Genomic DNA, 20,300 nt, shown 5'->3' with positions numbered 1-20,300 from the left:
AATGGCATCCCCTGCACTGGCCCTTTTGCCAATCATGGAAGTGATCTATCTGGACATTTCCTTTGTTTGCAGCTCAGTGGAACGATTCTCTTCATTGCCCTGTTGGTTCTGTTTCTGTTATTGGCGTTGGCTCTTCTCTGGTGGTTCTGGCCTCTTTGCTGCACAGTGGTAAGTACCCATTTGCCGCCATTTTGTACTTAAGATACACCTCCATATGCAGGCATGCAGATTGGAAGTTAGGTTGGGTCATGAATGAGAACTAGCTTTTCTCTTGTTTTAATTGCCACTCCTGCATCTTGCTCCTCTCTCTTCTTCCCCTCCCATGCAATCCTTTCAGTCCCCTCAATGAAGAGGACAAATAAATAGATGAGTATTAGCTCAGAATGTACACTGGTACATTAACCAGGCATCTTCTCTTCATGCTGCCTCCACTTTGGCGATCCTTCCCTTTACCCTCCTATCAAAACCTTGGACCTTGCCCCTTGGATGCCAGGATCTCATAAGGGAGATTTTGAGTCATTTTCCCTAGAACTAGACCTCTGTGGAATTTTCTGGACATCTCCACACCATATACTTCACCCCGCCCTTTCTGAGTTCCAAACCACTGACTTGATTTTTAAAAAAACTCAACCTATTTGCACAGTGGAGATTTCTATAAAGATTTTTAAAAAACTGGACGGACTTGCAGTTGGGTAGCTCAGTGGATTGAGAGGAGACCTAGAGATGGGAGGTCCTAGGTTCAAATTTGGCCTCAGACACTTCCCAGCTGTGTGACCCTGGGCAAGTCACTTGACCCCCATTGCCTAGCCCTTACCACTCTTCTGCCTTGGATCCAATACACAGTATTGACTCCAAGACAGAAGGTAAGGGTTTAAAAAAAACTGGATGAATCAGAATAATTCAATAAACTGATAATCAGAAAATTACCTTTGCTTAATAGGCAAAGCCTACTTCAGTGGCAGGTCTAGCTTATTTGACAACTTTAGAAGGGAAGGAAGGAAGGAAGGAAGGAAGGAAGGAAGGAAGGAAGGAAGGAAGGAAGGAAGGAAGGAAGGAAGGAAGGAAGGAAGGAAGGAAGGAAGGAAGGAAGGAAGGAAGGAAGGAAGTTGTGAATTAAATATTTGAGGGACCTCCAACACAGTCTAATCCCAGAAAGACTCCAAGATAAATTTTTATTTATATCAAAAGGAAGGAAGCAAGCATTTATTAAGTTCTTACTCTTAGTATTTGGATATAAATGTAATAAGAAAAAAAGATATAACCTGCACTCAAGGAGGTCACATTCTAATGAAAAATAACAAACAAAAGGGAGTTGGGGGGGGGGAGAGAAGGGAGTAGAAAAATATGAAGGTAGATAGCAAAAGAAGATACACAGAGACATAGTTTGTAAGTTCAGAAGTCAGAAATACGCCTGGAAGGAGAATGAAGGCTGGCCTGGGTCTCTCTGCAAAATGGAGGCTCCAAGAGAAACTCATCAGTAGAAGTGAGTGGACTTTGCAGAGGGATATTCCAGGTGGAGAAGGCATAGGAATAATTAAATGTTCCAGGGTAAAGAAGCCATAGGTCCTGTGAGAAGCTTTAGGTTAAGACAGTGGCAACAGAATGGTTTCAAAATTAGAAAGGATCCAGAATAAAGATAGATAGGCAGGTAGGTAGGTACATGATAAATAGACAGACAGACAGATGGGTGGATAGATAGATAGATAGATAGATAGATAGATAGATAGATAGATAGATAGATAGATAGATGGACAGACAGATGATAGACAGACAGATAGACAGACAGACAGATAGATAGATAGATAGATAGATAGATAGATAGATAGATAGATAGATGGATGGATAGATAGATAGATAGATAGATGATAGATGGATGGATGAATAGAAAGAACTTTTAATGAAGTGCTTCCTATGTTCTAGGTTGTCTGCTAAGTATTTGGGATGCAAGTGATGAATGAGACAGTGATGCCCTTAAGGAGTATATATTCTATTCAGGAAAGAAATACCTACAGGGGAACTTGGAAAGGGTGGGATGAAGTGTATCATGTGGAGATAACCAGAAATTCAACATGGAGGTCTTATCCCAGGCAAAATGAGGCAAAATCTCCTTTATTTATTATATTATATCATTAAATTTATCATAGATGCTTAGCATCTCAGGGGCAAAATCCAAATTTACAGCTGGGAGCAAAAGGAAAAGATGGCTGGAGTGAAGCAGAAGAGAAGGTGGTTGGGAAGTGTTTCAGTATCCTCCCCAAGCTATCACTAAAGGTGGTATTTGTTTCCACAGGTTATTTCCACTAATTTGCAATGAATAAACAGTTAAGGATATTAGATACTCTAGAACTGATACAAGGGAAATATTTTTAATGAATAATGAGTTCATTCAGAGGAAAGTCTGCTTACTTCCTGCCTTTTACAGCAGGCTAAAAGGGTGCCCATGAAGCCTACTTTAATACCCTGTTTTTGAATCTATTCCAGGTGATTAAGGAACCACCCCCACCTCCACCCCCACCAGCGGTAAGTCTTATTAATCCTGATTTTAGCAGCATTCAGAATTTAACCCCCAAAACTAAAGGAAAAGAGGCTCCTTTTTTTCTTTTATTCCCTAGTTTTCTAACCGAGAAAGGGGCAAGTTAAAAGAATGACAGTCTTAGAAGGGACAGAAAAGCAAGGCCAACGGGAGCAGGGGGGTGTTGGTTGGTTTAGAATTGAACAAGACTGTCCAGACACTTCCCACCCACCTCCCTAACCAAGCTAATCCTGTACTTTTCCAATCAAATTGCTAATTCTTGGGCTGCCTGTATCAGGCAACGTTTAACTGTCTGCTGAATTAAATAAAGACTTTGAATGTTCAATAAGTAGCGTCCTTCTGTTGGAATGCCTGCTCACAGTGGCCCCAAGACCATCACCATGAATGAGCATTCCCGAACCTTGCTTTCCTAGTTAATCAAGGATTTTCTGGCGTGAGCTTGCTGTCACTTGATCTGCTACAAGACAGTAGCCTGTTCTGTGCACAATTCATTCCCATGGTGTGGCCGTCTGTGCCCTCCCAAGCAAACTGTGCTCATGAATCTTTTATACAAAGTTGATATAAATAAAGGTGGCCTGGAGAGAGAAGAGGAGGGGACACCATGATGCTCGCAGGCTTCTCAGGGAAGAGCCACAGCTGTGAAAACAATAGGGTTTTTATTTACTGTTAGCATGTCAATACACCATGCTGAGGCCAACCAATCTGGAGATGCTGTGGGACGTGGCATTATCCAAGCTATTTTGTGTCACCTGGCAAGCGAGCCCCAGACAAGTGTACAGATTCCATTTGCCTCCTTGGAGTCCAATTTATCCTGTATCCATGCCTTGTCTGTACATGGTTGTTTCATGTTGTCCTCCCATGAGACTATGAGCTCCTTGAAAGCCCTCTACTTGTGTTCCCAGTACAAAACAAGTACATGGCAATGCCCTGGCACTTGGCAGGCACCTAATAAATGCTCGATGTCTTAACATGACTTGACTAGGACTCAGATGAAGAAGATGGATTGCCCAAGAAAAAGTGGCCAACGGTGGATGCCTCTTATTATGGTGGCCGAGGAGTTGGAGGAATTAAAAGAATGGAGGTAAGAATAGTCCGTTATCTGTTTAATAATTATAACTGACCTTGAGCAGAGGAAATGAAAGCCAGAACTCAGATGAGAGAGATCCTATTTGTCTTATCTAGTGCTTTTATGAATTAATTTAATAAATTTATTTTTTAAATTAATTTTATCGATAATTGGATCATTTTATTAATAATGTATTTGTAGAAATTTACATAATAAATATAGGTTTATATAATAATAGTGTTCTAATATTTATATAAATATATATTTACAGAGCCATAAATTTATTCTATTTTATAATATCATATAATATATAAAATATAATATAACATTGTTATATTTTATCATTTATAATCAATTTCTATAACAACTATTAAAATTATATCATCAATTATATACTAATAATTAGATGCACTAGACTCTTGATGTCATCAGTTGGTGAACTGGAGGGTTAGAACACATTTTCAGAACACTCAGCATCTTTAACTTACAGTGCCCAACTGAAAACTAAGGGCCTAGTTTCTAGTCTTGCCTGTGTACAACCAGAACTTTCAGTGATTTAAGTGAAGTCTTTCTGTGAAGTCAATAGGACCTCTAGCAGACTGCCTGGAATTTCTGAAAGTTGGGAGCTGGTTCACAACTATTAAATTCCAAGACCTTCCTCGTGAGAAAGTTTATAAAGATTATGTCATCAGGTTAGAGAATGTCTTGGATTTCAAACCACTGGGCCAACACGTTGACAAATAAGGAAATACTGAGTCACAGACGCACCAAGGCTGTCCTCACTCAGACTGACAAATGGAAAGGAAAAATCCTAAGTCTATTTCACCCATTTGAAAACTAATTTGGCAAAAGTCAAAGACTGCAAGCAAGTAACTCCTCAGGTTTCTGGTCAAAGGAGGTGAGAATGAGAAAGCCGTTAAGAGACTGAGCAGTTGTGTGAAGGAGAACTTAGACCAACAATGACTTCAGTTGTGTTTTTTTGTCCTTGTGCTCAGGTGAGATGGGGAGACAAAGGTTCAACAGAGGAAGGGGCCAAACTGGAAAAGCCGAAAAATGCTGTCATCAAATTACCAGACCAAGAATTTGAGCCATGGGAGCCTAAACCAAAGAAGCATAGTAGGAAAGAGCTTCCTTCACAGAGAAAATGGTACACTCCCATCAAGGTGAGACTACTGCAAGACGTGCTGGGTACATGGTTGTGGAAGAGAGTCTGAGGTATGGATTGTAATCTCGGGACCCTACATTTACGGGTCTCCTAGGATTTAGAGCTGGAAGAGGCCTTAGAGGCCATGTAACCCAAGCAAATAATTTTACAGATGAGGAAACTGAAACTCAGAGGGGTCCCATAGTTTATTAACCTAGTGGAAAGAGTCATGAGAGGTCATCTAGTCTAAGACCTTCATTTTATAGGTGATGAAGTTAAAGCCCAGAAATAAATCCCAGGGTAAATTACTTTACCAAGCCATACTGTAAATGATAGAGATAGGACCCAAACTCAGGTCCTCTGACTTCTGAAGCAATGCACTTTCTTTTCTACCATCCAGCCTCCATTGTGAACTGGGTTGGTGTCATTTAGAGTTCTTTAATTAGCTTGACATTAATACACTCAAGACCCCATCAGCCTAGCTTGTTCTTTTCCCCAGCCATGAAAACAATAATAACTTTGTCTCTAGCCCAAGACTATCTTCCCCAATAGATGGGGAACATAACTGAAGAGTGTACTCAAGTGCCCTTCTATTCAGATTCAGATGATGACAATTCTAATTCAAATTTTTTCCTTGTATTTTGTGAATTACACTGTGCTCTGGAGGAGGGATATACTGTACTATCTATACTATATTATACCATCCCAACTCATCCCATCCCATACTCTACTATACTATGTATAAGTAGGGATATTCCAAGCAATAGGGGTATACTAAGTACTAGGAATATCCCCTCAATTTGCTAATAAACCAAAAAAAAAAATTCCTGGTTTCTTTTGTGTGACCATGATACATGGGAACAAAGTCCTTCAGAAAGGCAGAGAATTGAATGCCAAAGAATGAGCATGCTCACCACCACCTCCTACACTATATCATATTCCAGCCATGGCAGAATGAATGAAAAGATACTTATTGGGCACTCTTGTATCAAATACTATGCTAAGTGTTGAGCTTACAGAGACAAGAACAAGATATCTCTGCCCTCAAAGAGTTTACACACTAAATGGGGAGGATCTGTATAAGGGATGGTAAACAACAAAGAATGTTTTTATCTGGGAAGGCACAAAGAATGATGAAAAACAGAGTTGCCTCATTCCCAAGGTATGTAGCTGTGGTTGCAGGGTTGCTCTATATGTGCTTAGAGAAAGGACATGTTTTCTTCTGTATCCGTAGATGAAAGGAAGATGGGGGACACCCATCCCCACCTAAAAAAAATGTGGTTTGCATTTAAAAAAAATTAAAGTACTATAGTCTATTCCAGATGTCTTTTGGTATAACCAGGTGAAGAAAGACAGCAAGGCAACAAACATTTGTTTAGTGCTTACTGTGTGCCAGATTCCGTGCTAATCACTGGGGATAAGAATAACAAGCAAAAAAGAAGATAGTCCTCAAGAAACTTACATTGTGATGGGAATAAGAGAGCACACAGAGGACATAAAATAAAATAAAGCATAATTGATCTGGTTCTGTGCCTAAAATGGAGGTTCCAAAAGAAAATTCACCAATGTGAAAAGGTCCCAGGAGAGACTCTTGTAATGAAACAATTAACTTACCAACTTTTTGATAGGATAAATACTTTTTGACTTGACTTGACCAGCAATAACCTACCTCCAATATCTAAACAATGCTGTACTGAATAGATAACAGAAGCAACGGTGGCATCCTCAAGTCTCATTGGCTGGAACGAACTGCACAGAGAAGCTAAGAGTTGGGAGCGAGAGAGGTTGATTCTCTGTCTCTCAAACAGCTGTTCCCACTAAAGGCTACACATATGCCTTTATCAACATTTCCCAAACCTCTTATTTTGGGGCATCTCAATAAATCTTAGGAATTATTTTGGGGGGACCTAATTCCATTTCAGTCTTTTGATGTTCAGTTTTTTCAGTCATATCCAATTCTTTGTGACCCTGTTTTGGGGTCTTTTTGATTCCAAACCCAGTGTTCTATCCATTGTGCCACCTAATTGCCCATTTCAGTCTATACAATACTAGATTTGAAGTCAAAAGACTTAATTAAAACATTAAAAATTTTACATCCCATTCCAATCATTCACTATCTGTGTGCCTTGGAGTCTCACTTTGCTCATGTGAAAATGGGCATTAGAGTAGATGACCACAAATGTTGCTTTGACCTCAAAACACATATCCTGTAATGAATGATCATTTCCTTTTCCATCATAACCTAGTCTTTAATCTGCCCATTATCTCTAGGATTACAAACTCTCCATTCCCTTCCTAGCAATCCCTTTCATTTCAGAATTTCTTCTCCCTAACTACCAAGCTTGATTTTAATTCCTGACCCTGATCCCGACCACCCCCCTCCCAATAGATCTCTTCAGAGATGAGTCATGGTCTTTGGGGAAATGTACTAGTTTAGGGAATAATACTTCACTTGTACCATGCAAGAATTATGAGAAAGTTACCTAAGTTATGATTTTTAAATCTACAAATGCTAAAAAGGAACATTTGGTTCTTTTTTTAGGGCAAACTGGATGCTTTGTGGGCATTGGTTCGACAAGGTTATGACCAAGTGTCCCTTATGAGACCCCAGCCAGGAGACAAGGTAAGTCATCAAGCATGTGGTCTCATGAATTTTTTTTTGGTCAGCAGCATCCTTTTCTTCTGCATCGTGGATGTCCTCTTCTTACTTCATTAAAAATCTTTCTGGGAGAAGCTCAGTGGATTTAGAGCCAAGCCTAGAGATGTGATGTCCTTAGTTCAAAGCTGGCCTCAGATACTTCCTGGCTGAAGTATATGAAGGATACTAACCCTGGGCAAGTCACTTAATCCCAATTGCCTAGCCCTTACCATTCTTCTGCCTTGGAACCAATACATAGTATTGATACGAAGATGGAAGGTATGGGTTTTTTTAAAAAAGAATGTTTCTACATTGAACTATGGAAAAATCCAGTAGAAAAAAAGATTTATAACAGAAAGTTTCAATAACAAGGTCTTTGGTTCATAGTGTCAATATGACAGTCATCATGGATTGGAGAAGGGAAAGACTGGAAGCAGGCAAACCAGTTATAACGCTATCCTCCAACTGAGGAGTGATGGCCTGAATTATGGTGTTATATTATGAGGAGAGATATGATGAAAAAAAAGCAAGAGCTCTTATGGATGTAAAAATCAACAAGATTTGAGAAATGATGGGAGGTGGTTGGTGCCTGAGAGAAGAATTAAAGATAATTCCTGGGTTATGATCAAAAGAATGGTGGTACCCACCACAGAAATTGGGTGGTTTAAAGGATGGGGGTTTGTCTAAGGGGAAAGACTATGAGTTCTGTTTTGAGCATGTTCACTTTAAGATGTTGTATGAGATTTTCAAATGGAGATGATCTATGGTTAGAGATGTGAGACCAAAACGCATTCATCTTTTAAACCCCAAACTGACTTAAATATGAGAGAAATGTTAACATTTGCTATTGAAATGTTTGGTGAATGTCAAAATCAGTCTGATGAGCACTCAGAATCATTACCTTGAAGATGATTGTAAAATTTATTTTATGTAGTATATTTACAGTTTATTTTGGTTATTGGTTACAAAGTTTTTACTTCTGTTCAGTTATAAGGATCTTTCACCAATGTACAATCATTAGTCCCTTTCCTTTTGGTTTTGAGATCTTAGGTGGTAACCCATTTTGTTGGAATTAATTCATGCTATTACTGTCCAAAGCAAATGCACTGCCCTCTAATGCTAGAATGCCATAGTGTGGATTGGTCTAAAGCATTACATCCTGTAGGACAGCTGAAATGCAAGCCAACCATTCCTTAGTTCACTTGTCATGAATCTAAAGTAATTTGAGAGAACAAAGTGGCATCTTTCTTTGGAGGGCAGTTTGATCTCTTTGTTTCGTTATCTGTTGATAATTCTGGGGTAAAATCAAACCTCTGAAATGTGCTCCTTGATCAACACTGAATTTTTACATGAAATTCCATTATGAGAATTGATCATCAAATGACTGCCCCAATCTGAAATGAAAATCTTTATTGTAACAACTTGGAGTTGGAAGTAAGAATAGCTTAGAGTGCCCTGCACCTTGGAGATGCTTAACAAAGACTGAATTTAGTTAAAAGCACTAGGCAAAGTTCCTCCATTTAGGCATGGGTGTGTTCCATTGTGATCAGACCATTTGTAAAAAGCTAGGTATGCATCTTCTCTGGCAGAATTTTATCATATTGGATTGAATAGAGACAAAGCTTAATTGTGAAATCTTAGTATAATGAAACCCAAGAACTGCTTATGACGAGAGAGAGAGAGAGAGAGAGAGAGAGAGAGAGAGAGAGAGAGAGAGAGAGAGAGAGAGAGAGAGAGAGAGAGAGAGAGAAGGAGGGAAGGAGGGAAGGAGGGAAGGAAGGAAGGAAGGAAGGAAGGAAGGAAGGAAGGAAGGAAGGAAGGAAGGAAGGAAGGAAGGAAGGAAGGAAGGAAGGAAGGAAGGAAGGAAGGAAGGAAGGAAGGAAGGAAGGAAGGAAGGAAGGAAGGAAGGAAGGAAGGAAGGAAGGAAGAAAGGAAGAAAGAAAGAAAGAAAGGAAGAAAGAAAGAAAGAAAGAAAGAAAGAAAGAAAGAAAGAAAGAAAGAAAGAAAGAAAGAAAGAAAGAAAGAAAGAAAGAAAGAAAGAAAGAAAGGGAGAGAGAAGAGAGAATAGAAAGGGAAAGAGAAGAGAGAGAGAGCTGGATTCATTTTTCATATGAGATTACTTATTTCTTTCTGACTTCATGATGAGGTCTGTACTAGTCATTTCCCTAAAAATTAACAGAACCAGCAATAAATCACTCAGATTGCACTTAGATTCTCTATAGTACCTAGGAGGTAAGTAAGAGTTTGACCCTTAATGGGATATTAGCAGAAGCTTCCATGTTCTTCCCATTCAGAAATTGAAAGATGAACACCTCTGGCACCAAACAGTCTTTTTGCTGCTTTCCCTGAATGAGGATTCCTTGGGCAGCTGGGCTTCAGGCTTCATATTGACTTTAGGTCTGCCTCTGGGTCCTTGAATGGGCCTTTTAATCCCAGCTGTATTTTGATAGAAGTTACATTATAGAATCTGATTTCATCCCATGCCTTTCCCTGGCGCTGCTAGTAGATTTCTGTCACCCATGACACAATGCCACCACTGTGGTCAGGGCAGCCCAGAAACATTTCCAAACAAGGGTACTCAGTTACTCTCATGTAAAGTGCTCCTGGGTGGTAAGGGAAGGACAAAAAAAGAACAAGACTGAGGTTAATTAAAATGGGGCACGCCAAATAGAGGGCAAAGTCAACGAATCAAATGTTCATCAAGGCAAGAGGACAAAAAAGGTCTTATTGTCGGGCAGCATTAGAAGCCAGCACTCCTTTTGTGGCCAACAAAATTAGCTTGAGTTGGCAAAGGTTGAAAAGGAAGTAATAAATGACCCCAAATCATTCTATTTTCCCAAAAGCAATCATTTGAAGCTGAGATTACAAAGAGGGAAATAATATGGGCCAGTGCATAGGACCGTGGACTGGGAATCAATGGTGCTGGATTCGATGCTCTACCACTGACAGATTTTGTGATCATTCATCTCTTAGTCCTTTTGATCTCAGCTAATCCATCCCCCATTAGCAGATACCATTAGGGCAAATGGGAATATTTATTCAATCACTTTGACTTCTTTGGAAGAAAGGTATTTGGGGGCTCAAAATATTATTATGATATATATATCTTTTAAAGGCAACCTAGAGTCATGGATAGAATACCAGACTCAGAGTTGGGAAGACAGAATCCAGAAAGTATTGCCTATGATACATAATGGCTGTCTGACACTGGCAAATCAACCTCTCAGTGCCCCAAACAACTCTTTACTATTGCTAATAAAGATGATGATAATGATGATGGGGATATGGACTAGACCTGTGATTTTATTTATTTAGGAAACTCCCAAGTAAGGAAGCTTCCTCTCTCAATGCAAGTTAGCATCCTCTGAGCATTTATAGTCTTAGTAAGTTGCCTTGGATATACAGAGAGGTATTTCTCTAGCATCATAGACACTTATGTCAGAAAGAGAACTTGAACCCAGTTTTTCCTAGATCCAATTCAGCCCTCTATCTAGTATGCCATGTTGTTTGGTCATTTTCAGTCATGCCTGACTCTTCATGAATCCATTTTGATTTTTCTTGTGGTTTGCCAGTTCCTTCTTCAGCTCATTTTACAGATGAGTAAAATGAGGCAAACAGGATTATGTAATTTGTCCAGGGTGTCACAACTAGTAAGTGTCCAAAGTCAAATTTGAACTCAGAACCTCCTGACCAATGCTCTATTCACTGTACCCACCCAGGTGCCTTATCTGTTAGACATCTACCCACTTTAAGAATTATAAGATGGGAGGCAGCTAGTTGGCTCAGTGGATGGAAAACCTAAAGACAAGAGATCCTGGGTTCAAATGTGACCTCAGACACTTCCCAGCTGTGTGATCCTATGAAAATCATTTAATCCCAGTTGCTGAGCCTTTGCCACTCTTCTGCTTTGGAATCAATATTTAGTATTAATTCTAAGATGGAAGGTAAGAGTTAAAAAAAACTACTTACAAGATCCAGATCAGGGAACCAGTATATGCATTGATAGAAGTTTCCTGAGAGTTCCCTTCACCAATGAAATCACAGATCTAGAATGCCTGCCCCGACCCTTCCTACGAGAAAATTATTTCAGCCACTTTAGTTTTTAAAGCTGTTTTTTAATGTACTAACGCTTCTTGGTGCTCTTGTTATTGTATGGTTTCTAACATACAAAGGTAGGAATTTCATGGATATATTGGAATCCATGAGAACAGCAAGGTACAGAAAATATTTTGGAAAAAAATAAAGGGTCTTTTTATGCTAGGTTAGTTAGTTATGCTAGATAGTTAATCCAGATCGTGAAAAGGAATGTGGTTATGTGCATGGTTTGTGTCATGCACTGATTCATCAGTATGACTCAGATTGTGTTTCCAGATCCATGCCTTGGCATTTCATATGACCCATGTTTCCATTCCATATTATGAGGAAAACAATCATGGAATCACAGTGTGGTGTAGTGGATAAGGTGCCAGCCTTGGAGTCAGAAAGATCTGGGTTCAAGTCCAGCCTCTTAGTGACCCTTTGCAAGTCGATTAGTACCTCTGGCAACTGTCAAAGCTAAGTTTCAGAGAAGGCAGAAATCAATCTGCACTAGTAGACAAAGTTTCCTCATACTTCCCTATACTGATTCAATTGTAGATGTGGTAAAAATTAATTAACAAATAACAGAAAGAGATTTTGATCTTTTTTTCTAGGCATAGTGGGAAATGGTAGCTATTACCAAAGACAGCCCAGCCTACCTCAGAAAGCACCCATCTGAGGCCACAAATAAGGTTGTTAGACTTTTCCCCATGTTCTATCTCATTTCCAGATCTGTTAGTTTAGTATCTAACTCTCTGACTTAGCCTCCTCTGCCCATCCATTTTAGTTGTGCCACTCTGGGACCAAGCGATACAAGTGCAATCTGTCTTCTAATGTTGTTCAGTCGTGTCCCACTCTCCATGATTCCATTGGCGATTTTCTTGGCAAAGATACTGAAGTGGTTTGCCAATTCCTTCTCCTGCTCATTTTACAGATGGGGAATCTAAGGTAAATAAGGTTAAGTGACTTGCCCAGTGTCACGCAGCTAGGAAGGATCTAAGGCTAGATTTGAACTCAGGAAGATGAATCTTCCCAACTCAAAGCCTGTCACTCCATCCATTGCACCATCGTACCACCTAGCCATTACCCTTCCAATGACAGCCCTTCAAATACTTAAGGACAGCTACCTTTTTCCTCTACTCATAGATCCTCTTTTCTCCAGATGCTAGTTCCTCCAAGCAAACTTTCTCTGTACTAGTTACCAATTGTTATCCCAGGTGCTTACTTTGGACATACTAGTCTGTCAATTGTCTTTCCTAAAATATGATACCTCTAAACTGGACACAACACTCCATGGGTAGTCTGATCAGGGCAAAGGGCAGTGAAACCTTCTGATCTTTTGTTTTGGGCAATGGTTTCCATTAATGCAATCTATTGCATTGCCATTTGGGGCCACCATATTGTACCATCAATTCCCATTGAACTTGTGTCTCTTGTCTCCTTTAGATTATAAGCTCTTTGTGAGGCTTATTTATTTTATTCTTTGTACTTGCCTCCCCAGTGACGAGCACAGTGCCTGGCACTTTATAAATGTTGGTTGATCACCTCATTTATTAACTCTCCCATTTAGCTTTGTGCCATCTTCTGATTACATTTATGCCTTACTCCAACTCATTAATAAGGAGTTGGTACTCAGTGTTAGATATTTAACAAAAACATAAAATGTGGAGAAATGAAATTATTATTTTGTAATTCACAAAGCCAAAAGAGCAGATATGTGCTATCCCTGCCTCTATGCAGAATGGTTTTTTGAGATTTAGTTTCAGAGTAACTCTTTAAGAAAGGTTTTCATTGAATCCAAGGCCCATTCCTTCATTCCATTTGAGGATGCTTTGTCAGTAGAAAGACTGTGAGGAGAGAAAGGACCACTGGAATGTGGAGAACATTGATGAGGTAGGAAAAGAGATGGGCCTCAGTATTTCCTGGAGCCCTAATTAAATCAGGTTTCTGAGAAAACTAATCATTAGCCTTGCCTTTGAAGGGGACTGTGGTGAGAATATCAACTATACTCCATTCCAGCCTCAGGAGACAGACAGTGGGCTAGGGGAAAGGACTATGGAGAGGGAGCGACTACCTCCCTCAGGCCACCATCATTTTAAATAAAGTAGTAATTTGTGGGAACACATTCTATCCCCATGTCCTGACCTCCTGGCATTTAAATAGGTATCTATGTAAATGTGCTTCTTGTCCAGTCCTTTTGTTCATGCATGAAGCAGGTAAATCTCCCACCATCTTGGACTCTCTAAACAGGAATGAACCTAGTAGCCACTGAGACATCTTAAGATGCAAGAGTTTTGTTTTTTTTTTTTGGAAAAAAGTTTGACCATAATTCTTGGATTCAAATTTCACCATTAGGGGATGTGATGAGAGGACTAGATACAAGATCCTCAGTAGAGAAAGATAATGTAGACAACACTGGCTTTGTGCTGGCTTTAGAATCATAGGGCTTGAATTTAAGACACAGACTACCTGTGACTTTGGGTAAGTCACCTACTCTCTCTGGGCCTCAGTTTCCTCATCTGTAAGGTAAGGATGGCTAGACTAGGTGAACTCTAGGGATATCCTTTCCTACTCTAAATTTAAAGCCCTATGACATTAATTTCCTCATCTCCATGTCTTGCCACTTACACACTGTACTAGAGGATTAGTCACCCTGAAGAAGCTTGGACTTTAGTACTAAATGAATAGTGAGGTAATTCTCATGTACTTTCTGAAAGAGCTGTTAAGATCGTTTAACAGAAAAGAATAATGAAGGTGATACTGAAAAAAGAACAGGAAAGGGTTAAGATTAATGGAGTCTGAGTAAGTTAGTTTCTATATGAACAAAACAAAATTTTAGTTTCGAGAGAACCACAGAAACAGAGTATCCTAATGGTTACAGCAGGATTAACATTCCTTATCCAACAGAGTCATTCCCACTCTTAGTTCTGCCTCCACTAAGGTCTCACTCTGAGGTGTGGTCATAGCAAACAGGTGACCCAAATGTCCTCAAAGATTATCAAGTGAGTATAAGCCTTGGCAGGCTACCATATTGGAAACAACTTGAATGTGGGCCTGCTGTTGGTCTGTATTATATGTCTGCCATCCAAAGAACTGCCTGACTGAGTTTGTAGAAGCTTATCAGAATGTCTTTGGAGGGGATGAATTGTTTAGCCACAGCAAGTCTCAATGAAATCATAGAAATGGATGGGATCTGTATCAGGCGTTGAGAGAATATTCAAATTGATGAAATCGTAGGTCATTAAAATATCGAAATGCCTGATTTCATACGTGAAGTAGATATCAGCCTTGGACATCCCATTCCTCAGAAGTAAAAGTCCTTCTTGGCACATCTTTGGGCCATTTATAAAAATATCCTATTGGGCAATTTTTCTAAGAAAGTAACAGCACTTGGGGCCCACTCAACTATAGGCTTCCAGAAGGCTACCTTGGGTCCTACTTTGCAGATCAGAATCCTCTATAAACTATAACTCAAAAGCCCCACTGACATGTTGACTTTTGTTAGTCATCCAGATGACATACTTCATATAAAGCAAAGGAATTGAATGAAATAGCATAGCAACCAAATATAAGAACATTCTTCCCATCAATCTTGAGTTTTCTCACACAAATCTCCATATATTCAGTGGGAAGTTTGAACATGCATAGGGATCTGGAGTGGGGCACACACCACTTAATAAATGTTCTTGGAAAAAAAAACTTAAAAATAAATATTCTTTGAATGAAAAGAAATTCCATGCCATAAATGGTAGTAATCTGATTAGTCTTCACCTATTTAGCTGACAGGATGTTCTCCTCATTCTTTTGAAAGGAAAAACAAAACAGAAAAGAAAGAAGTAACCTGGAAAAAGTGAAAATGGAACCTTGCCCTTTCTTCTCCTATATCAATAGCAATTTGTTTCTAAACTTCTCCTTTTTCTCATTATTGGCCAAGAATGTTCACGGTCTTAAGTGCATAAGAAGTTCAGAAAGTTAAATCATTTTTTAAAGTTTGGTGTTGAGCTGAGCAAGAAAGGAGTAATGCCTCCAAAATGCCTGTTTAGTTGCTTGTTTCAGCAAATCCATTGATTTCTGCACTTCAGCACATAATATCACAGGAAACTCTGAAAGGCTTGGTTGACCAAAAACCTCAGCTAAAAAAAGACTGCATTTTTTTTCAGCAGAACTAGTCTTGTTTACTTAAAGTTTTAGAAAATGAAAATCTCCTCTTGCCCCATTCCCTCCTTCAGCTGCTGGAAGTAGATGGCTTACCAAGACGCCATCGATAGACAGACCTAGCTAGGTTCTCCTATCAAATCCTTCCCTATCCAAAAAAAAAAAAAAGAGGTATTGCCCCAGTTGGAAGATTAACTTATTGTTGTAGCATCAGGGTAAAGGAAGAGAGCATTGCATTTGGACTCGGAGGACCTGGGCTCAAATCTCAGCTCTACTATTAACTAACTGTATGACCTCATTTCTCTGGAGTCTCTCTTTGTGATCAGACTACACACTATACCAGTCCCATTCATTTTGGCAGTGATGTGATGTAGTAGGAAATGCCATGTCTGGAATCAGAAGAAATCCAAATTCAAATCTTGGTTCTGTCACACTTTCTGTGCAGCCTTGGGCAAATCATCCTCTCCGTACCTCAGTTTCTCCATCTATAAAATAAAGGAGTTGAATTAGACAACTTCTAACTGTTTGTAGTAACTTCTTACTGGAGAAGATATTAAGAGAGAAACAAAAGACAACTAACATAGAAGGGTCTTCCTACTCTGACGCCAGTCTCTCTCTCCTACTTTACCTCCTACTGTAGCCTTTCATAAAAACACTACACTACACTCCAGCCAACCTGAACTTCTTTTTACTTTCCATACATGACTCACGGGCTACCACCTTGGCGACTATCCTTATGCTAATCCCACCCACTGCAATCCTCAGCTCTATCCTCAAAGTCCACTTCAGATGCCATATCCTATCTAAAGGAATTTAGTAGGCACCAGTAAATATCTATTGAGTCAGAGTTCAACCCCTGCCCTGCCAAGACAACAAATCCATCAACTTTTCTAAGCCATAGTTTACCTGTCTGGAAAATAATATAACCCTATACTACTACTTCTGTAGGATTTAAATCAATGTCCAAAACTCTTAAGTATTAATTTTATAAAGTTTATTAATAATCACTTGAAGTAGGAGCAACAAAAAAAGGAAATAGAACTATAAAAACCTAATTATCTAACAAAATTAAAAGCATGTGAGCAAGTTCTCCTGCCTCACCTCACCTCACCTCACCTCACCTCCACAGTATGCCATCACAGAAAGAGAGAGCGAGACGCCAGTACATAACATGAGAGGAATATAGGATGCTGAGAATTGGAGTTCTAAGGTACAGAAATTAATTATAGAATCCCCCCTGTGATTCCATTGGGAAATGAGCATGTAAAAATCTCCCAGATTTACATGCCTAGTTTCCCCATGGAATCAGTACACATAACCAACTTATATCTCAAAATATCTTTAACTAAAGAAACATACAATATTGCACTTTCTAAGGGGAAATTACATTAATTTGGGGATAAGAGGGAAATAAAAGAAAGAGAACAAAACTATGATTGTGAGGCACATTGACAAAAGGCCAATGAGGGAGCAGTCTCCTTTGGCATAGGAGTGTACATTCAAAATAAATGCATTCAATCCCCCATCATTCAATTTCACTACATCCAAAAGTTCATTCTGGATCTTTTGGTACAGTGTGAAGTTTCTGCAGGCATCTCTATGGTGCCTTCTTCAAACAGTTCACTTTCTTGATTAGGGGAGGGAAGAAGTTTCTTATCCTAAAATTACTCTCTAACAAGAAAAAAATTTATAAATATAAAATCATATTCCAATTATACACTTCACTGAATTGTAATAATGGTAATGAGAAATATCTGGACAATGATTAGTTCCAGGATAGAATGACATATAAATGCAATGTTTTGATTATGGTGATCAAAGTAAGTTTTGGAGTCCTTGGCCCTTTAAGAGGAAATTTTTGTTGTTCATTCACTGATCAACACAATTTTAATTGAATGCCTGTTAGAAAGCCATGAAAAAGTAGAATTTGAGATGGGCCTGAAGCAATGGATAGGAATTGGGTAGAGGGACTCAGTTTCCAAGTAAAGCAAATAGCATTATCAAAGGCAGCAGGCAGGAACCCGTGGACCATTTCCTCAGTGATACCAAGTGGTATAGTTTAGTTGGAGTTCAGGGTTTGTGAAAAAACATAACCAGGACTAAAGCTGGAAAAGTAGATTGACCAAATTATGAAGAGCTTTCAGTATCATTTGAAGGAATAAGCATATTGTGGTAGGTGCTGAAGGAATTTGAAAGATAAACAAGACACAATCTCTGTCCTCAAGGAGCATACAATCTAGATTAAACCTGGAGACATACTGCAAATTAGAGGATCATAAGTAGAAGAGAACCAAATGAAATGTTTGAGATCAGATAAAGGAGAAGTTATTTCCAGCTTGAGGAGAGTGTGAAGAGGAATCAGGGACAGTTATATGGAATAAGTAGCATTTATACTGAGTCTTAAAGTGTAGAAGGCATAGTAGATAGAATGCTGGGCCTGGAGTCAGGAAGAACTGGACTCAGATCCAACTTCAGATACTGTGTGACCCTCGGCAAGTCACTTAGCCCTGCTTGCCTCGATTTCCTCATCTATAGAATGAATTGGAGAAGGAAATGGCAAAGCACTCCAGTATCTTTGCCAAGAAAGCCCCAAAAAGGGTCACAAAGAGTTGGACATGACTGAAAAACAACTGACTTCATTTTATTTATTTTTTAATCATGCAAAATATTTCTATGTTGTTCATTTTTGTAAGTGAATAATCATATAAAACCAAAAACGCAAATAATCTAAAGTGAAAAATAGTATGCTTTGATCTATACTTCCAATTCCAACAGTTCTTTCTCTGGACATAGATAGCATTTTCTGTCATAAGTCCCCCAGAATTGTCCCGGATCATTGTATTAAAAGCAACTGAAAAGGATTTTAAGAGGCCAAGTTGGGGTAAAGGAGATGCAAAGGACAGGGAATCAATGAAGAAGAACCTCCAGGCAGAGAGAATAGCATGAATAAAGGTCAAGGCACAAAGGTAAGAGAGGGGTTTGAATAATCCATTTTAGTTGGAATGTGGAGAATATGGGGAGCAAAGAAGAAGCAGAAGATGTAAATGAGAAGGTAAATTGACTGAATAATTGTGAAGAACTTTGAATGCCAAGCTAAGGAATTTGACTTTTATTTAGTAAGTTTGGGAGAAATCTTTGAGTTTTTTAGTATATTGAGACATGCAAAGGCATGGAACTAAAAGGTGAAATAGCAAATTTAGGCAGTGGCAATCAATAAGCATTAATTCAGCACCCACGTATGCCAAGCATGATGTTAGGTACTGGGTATACAGACACAAAAGTGAGATATTCCTTGCCCCAAATCTGCCAGTTTGACTGGAATGGAGAACTCAAGAAAGGGAGTGTTATGAAATGACTATGAAAAGGTTGGCTGACCTTAAAGGCCAAATAGAAGAATTTGCATTTTATCCTAGGCACAATAGCGAATCACCAAAGATTCTTGAGTAGAAAAGTGACTTAGGTAAGGTCTTTGTCCTAGGAAGATTATTTTCATGGCTGTGTGGTCTCTTGTCTTCTCAAATATTCCCTGTTTATTACCCTTCTTCAAAGTTGATTAACAATAGATCTGGAATCCTGTCTGAAGGTTCTTTACTGTAAAGTTCTGGAAATGGAAGGAGAGTGTGGCAGCTACATCTAGAGTATTTGGGTTGCAAGATAAAGAAAGGCAATGCAAATGGAACCCCAGAGGGGAGGGGAGCAAGTGGGGCCCTTTGAACCTCAAAAAATCTAGGAAAGTCCACCCAGAGGGGAGGCTTCATATACCTTGATGAGACATACACATATTTACAAATGTCTTTTTGAAGCTTCCAAGAGCTCATCAGAGAGTTCCCTATGCAGCCATACCCCTTTCTTTTGATCTTTCTCTTTTCTTCTTTCTCATTTTCATTATTTATGCATTTATAGTCAAGAATTTCACTTTCTAAAAAGTATCTCTAATGCCTAGTGAGTTGCATCACCTTCTATAGTCTCTAACCATAATACCATATTTTTTATAACTTCATGCTAAATAAATGTTTGTTGAGTGACTGACTAAATTCTAAGGTGCCTTTTCAGGTTTTATGTCAAATGTTCCATTTTGTGTTATTGCAAATACATGAATACCTTCTCCCAAAGTTATTATGATTTCCCCATTGCCAAATCAAATGGCTTTTCCTTATAGATCAGAATTAAATTCTCTTCCTTCAGTGAAATAAAACTGTCAGTTTGGCACATTACCTTTTAAAAAACTCTGGAAGAAAGGGCAGCTAGGTGACTCAGTGAATCCAGAGCCAAGCCTGGAGAGAGGAGGTCCCAAGTTCAAATGTGACTTCAGATACTTCTTAGCTATGTGACCCTGGGTAAGTTGCTTAACTATTATTGCCAAGCGCTCACTGTTCTTCTGCCTTGAAAGTAATACATATTATCAATTACAAGGAAAGCTAAAGGTTTTTTAGAAACTGGAAGGAGAGGAAGAAATAGTAGAAGTGAAGAAAAGCTAAAACAAAGGAAGTTAAGACTAAAAAATTAAAAACCATTTTGGTGCCTTCTCCTAAGTAATTGATTCAGCTTTAAAATATCAGAATAGAAGTGAGTACCATGCCATCTTGTCTAGTCAAAATGCTGGCCATTAGTATTTGACTTGATGGAATGCATGCCATCCAGAGCAAATTTAGCTTTCCAAGCTCCCATGACCCTTCTGACCCATGGG

General features: G+C 39.0%; 1 protein-coding gene across 1 annotated transcript in view; it reads left to right on the top strand.

Moving 5' to 3' along the window:
- Positions 1-20,300, top strand: part of ANTXRL (ANTXR like) — a 105,726-nt gene that overhangs the window by 62,898 nt on the left and 22,528 nt on the right. The window contains exons 13-17 of the mRNA XM_007478571.3: positions 73-168; positions 2,482-2,520; positions 3,516-3,614; positions 4,595-4,762; positions 7,286-7,366. Coding sequence (XP_007478633.1) covers positions 73-168; positions 2,482-2,520; positions 3,516-3,614; positions 4,595-4,762; positions 7,286-7,366 — 483 coding nt within the window. The remainder of the gene's footprint in view (positions 1-72; positions 169-2,481; positions 2,521-3,515; positions 3,615-4,594; positions 4,763-7,285; positions 7,367-20,300) is intronic.

This window comes from Monodelphis domestica, chromosome 1, assembly GCF_027887165.1.
Source record: "Monodelphis domestica isolate mMonDom1 chromosome 1, mMonDom1.pri, whole genome shotgun sequence".
NCBI classification, from domain to species: Eukaryota; Metazoa; Chordata; class Mammalia; order Didelphimorphia; family Didelphidae; genus Monodelphis; species Monodelphis domestica.
Note: the sequence above shows the minus strand (reverse complement) of the source record. Positions and strands in the feature narration are given on the sequence as shown.